Source organism: Microtus ochrogaster, chromosome 5 (assembly GCF_000317375.1).
Source record: "Microtus ochrogaster isolate Prairie Vole_2 chromosome 5, MicOch1.0, whole genome shotgun sequence".
In the NCBI taxonomy this organism is placed as follows: Eukaryota; Metazoa; Chordata; class Mammalia; order Rodentia; family Cricetidae; genus Microtus; species Microtus ochrogaster.
The window spans coordinates 53,587,132-53,590,545 of record NC_022012.1 but is presented as its reverse complement, the minus strand read 5'-3'; the positions used below and the strand labels follow the sequence as shown (position 1 = coordinate 53,590,545).

The 3,414-nt window shown below is 47.3% G+C and overlaps 1 protein-coding gene across 1 annotated transcript in view; it reads right to left on the bottom strand.

The window, feature by feature from the left end:
• Positions 1-781, bottom strand: part of Ube3d (ubiquitin protein ligase E3D) — a 139,308-nt gene extending 138,527 nt beyond the window's left edge. The window contains exon 1 of the mRNA XM_005347551.3: positions 632-781. Within this exon, the coding sequence (XP_005347608.1) occupies positions 632-708 (77 nt within the window). The 5' untranslated portion in view covers positions 709-781. The remainder of the gene's footprint in view (positions 1-631) is intronic.
• Between the last annotated feature and the right edge of the window lie 2,633 nt (positions 782-3,414).

Genomic DNA, 3,414 nt, shown 5'->3' with positions numbered 1-3,414 from the left:
CTTGTTTTTTTTTTCCTTTTCTCAATAAAAAAAAAAGAGAAAAAAAAAAAGAGAGAAAATTCAGATAAAACGATTCTAGCCTTGTGAGAAGGCGAGGATTCGAACTCAGTTCTCAGGCCATATCCAAAACTTCCACTTCAGCTACTTGGCAAGTTTCAGAAAAGAGGAAGAGTTCAATAATAATAATAATAGTAACAACAATAATAATACAGCTGAGTTGCTCTATAATACATTTTTCAGATCTATTTGAACACTTGGCAGAAAGAAATATGCAAAAATCTATGGAAGAGAACACAAACCATTACAATTACAGACCACAAGCAAAAATTTCATTTTTCCGCCAAGTTTCTTGTTTGTGTAGTAAATATGAAATTAAAAGTTTGCAGACAGGGTAGGGAGATGGTTCTGTGGCTAGAGCGCTTGAGGAGCAAACACAAAGATCTAAGTTCGCCACCCTATCCCGCCCCGCGCACGCGCACATTGTCTCGCGCACGCGCCTACGGCCCCACGCGCTCGCCACCCTCCCCGCTTCTCACGCACCCGCACTCCTGTGCCGCACGCGTGCACCAGCGCCTGGGTCACGCGCGTGGCTCAGGCACGCGGCCCCGCGCACCGGCGCCTGCTCCCTTACCCCAGGATTAGGAGCGCGCTCTGCAGCCGTCTCCGCACTTCCAGGAACACGCGCGTTTCCGCCGCAGCCACCGCCATGGCCCCCCGTGCCCCCACGCGAGACCGAGCCCGCAGTTACCAGAACCCGGACAGAGTGGGAGCAAGTGTAGCAAGCGGCTCCCAGGCGGCGGCAGCGCGGTGGCTGGGCGGGATCCGACGGTCGGCGTCTGTCGGCTACAGCGCCGCCTTCCGGGCGGAGAACGCACTGCCAAGGCGCCCGACCCTGGAGCGCACCTTCCTCTAAAGTAGGAAAAGGGGGCACAGGGAGCAAGCAGAGCTGGCCTCCGCTGTCAGGATGATGGATGGGCTCCATCTGAGCGCTTCTCTCCCTGAAATGAGCAAAAAGCTCAGACTTGGAGGCGGAGGAGGCTCCTCTAGATGGCTTGGGTAGGGATGAGGAAGAAAAGGGAGCAGAGACGATAAAGGTGGGTACTTTCCCCAGATCCAGAGCTGAATTGTCCGCCCCAAAGCCCACTTTTTTTTTGGAATTAGGACTGTTTATTAGCTTTCGTCTGATGCAACAAAAATGACAAAGATTGATGGCGCAAAGATTGTTGCATTCGCTTTAGACACGATAGCTCCAGGACTGAAAGTTGAAAAAAAAAAAAAAGAAAGAAAGAAAAGAAAAAGAAAAAGGTAAGGTATCTGTAAGCCACGAAAAGCCAGTGAATGGAGTCTGGCATCTTGAGCTGTGGGACCAATCATTCATATAACTTTTTTATTTTTTTTTTCGAGACAGGGTTTCTCTGTGGCTTTGGAACCTGTCCTGGAGCTAGCTCTTGTAGACCAGGCTGGCCTCGAACTCACAGAGATCCACCTGCCTCTGCCTGCCAAGTGCTAGGATTAAAGCCGTGAGCCACCACCGCCCGGCGTTCATTCATATAACTTTTGAGAAGCAAAAAAATATAATGATGATGATAATAATGAGTAATTGCTGATGTACACACCCACCATACTGCGGAAATAAAAGACTCAAAGAAGTCATAATTTTATTGCTACTACAAGATACATTTTGACAGTTTGACACAGTAAAGGATATGGTGTGGTATAAATAAATGTATCACACCCTAGACTTTCAATAGGACTTCTTCAAAAATGAAAGGCTGTGACTTCAGTCAATGATAGCGTGTCTAAAGGAAACTGTCCTAGTTAGGGTTACTGTTGCTGTCATGAAACACTGTGACCAAAGAGACTTGGGGAGGAAAGGGTTTATTCAGTTTACACTTTCATGTCGTTGTTCATGGAAGGAACTCAGCAGAAACCCAAACAGGGCAAGACCTGCAGGCAGAAGCTGATGCTGCTTACTGGCTTGCTCCCAAGGTGGATTTGCTCAGCCTGCTTTCTTATAGGACCCAGGACCACCCACCACGGGCTGGGCCCTCCCGGTCAATCACTAAAAAGCCCCCTATAGCTGGATCTTATGGAGGTGTTTTCTCAATCGAGTTTCCTTTCTTTCAGATGATTCTACCTGGTGTCAAGTTGACCTAAAACTAGCAAAGACAGAAATCCTGTTTATTGTTGTTCATCTCATAATTTCATAATAGTCATAATTACCACACACCAAACAAACCTGATGCATTTCCAAATAAGTTCTTTAAGCCAACCAGTATGGCACATACTGTAATCCCAGCATTTAGGAGGCTGAGGCAAGAGGATTGCTGCAAGTTCAAGGCCAGTTTGTTCTATATAGTGAGTGCAGGGCCATCCAGGGCTATGTGGCAAGACCTGGCCGCAAAACAAAACAGTCTTGAGTGTTTGAACAACGTCAGAGAAGTTTTCTAATTATTCTTTGAGGCGCTTTAAGTTCATTATGCTGCATAAATGCCCATTTCCTCCCAAACCATTGGTGGGAATACTAGCTTAAAAAATAAAAGCTTCAGGCTGGAGACAATGCTCAGCAGTTAAGAGCACTTACTGCTCTTCCAGAGGACTGGGAAGTGAGGTGTCCAGCACTCACACCCATCTGTTCATTGCTGGTCGTTAACTCCAGCTCCAGGGCATCCGACCCCAGCTGGGCTTCAGGCATACCCATACATACCTGCCAGCACTCTCACACATAAAATATAAGTAAATAATCTTTGAAAAAGCCAAACTAGCGACTGTTCGGTGTCAGCTCATTTATTTGAAGGACAATTGTCATCTTCCACTTTTAACACTTAGGAATATAAGGAATATAAAATGCTTAAATACTGACACATAGCAAAATACACAGTGAATCGTATGCTCCTCGCAAGTGACTTAAAACTTGTACATACGCCAGGCGATGGTAGCGCACGCCTTTAATCCCAGCACCTGGGAGGTGGATCTCTGTGAGTTTGAGGCCAGCCTGAGCTAGTTCCAGGATAGGCTCCAAAGCTACAGAGAAACCCTGTCTCGGAAAAAAAAAAAAACTTGTGCACCCAAAATATTTGGAAAAAAAACTGTTATTTTCCTTCATGCTATAGTCCATACAAAACTCTTTGGGAGTAACTAAGTTTGGAAGAAGTCTAGACCAAAATAGTGCTAAACTGCCTCTCAATTCCACACAGACTCTGAAGCCTGAAATTATTCGTATAAAATATTGATGGCTGGATCGCGGTCTTCAGTTCCCCCTATCCATCATCCATCCATCAAACCCAGGTTTTCTTCTGGCTGGTGGAAGACACCTGCTCCCTCCCGCCTTCCTCGCGGCCGCCTCCGCGATCGCCCGCGTGGGGGCGCTGTGGCGCCAGCTAGCGCCGGCCGGCTAGCCGCGGCCGGGGGGGG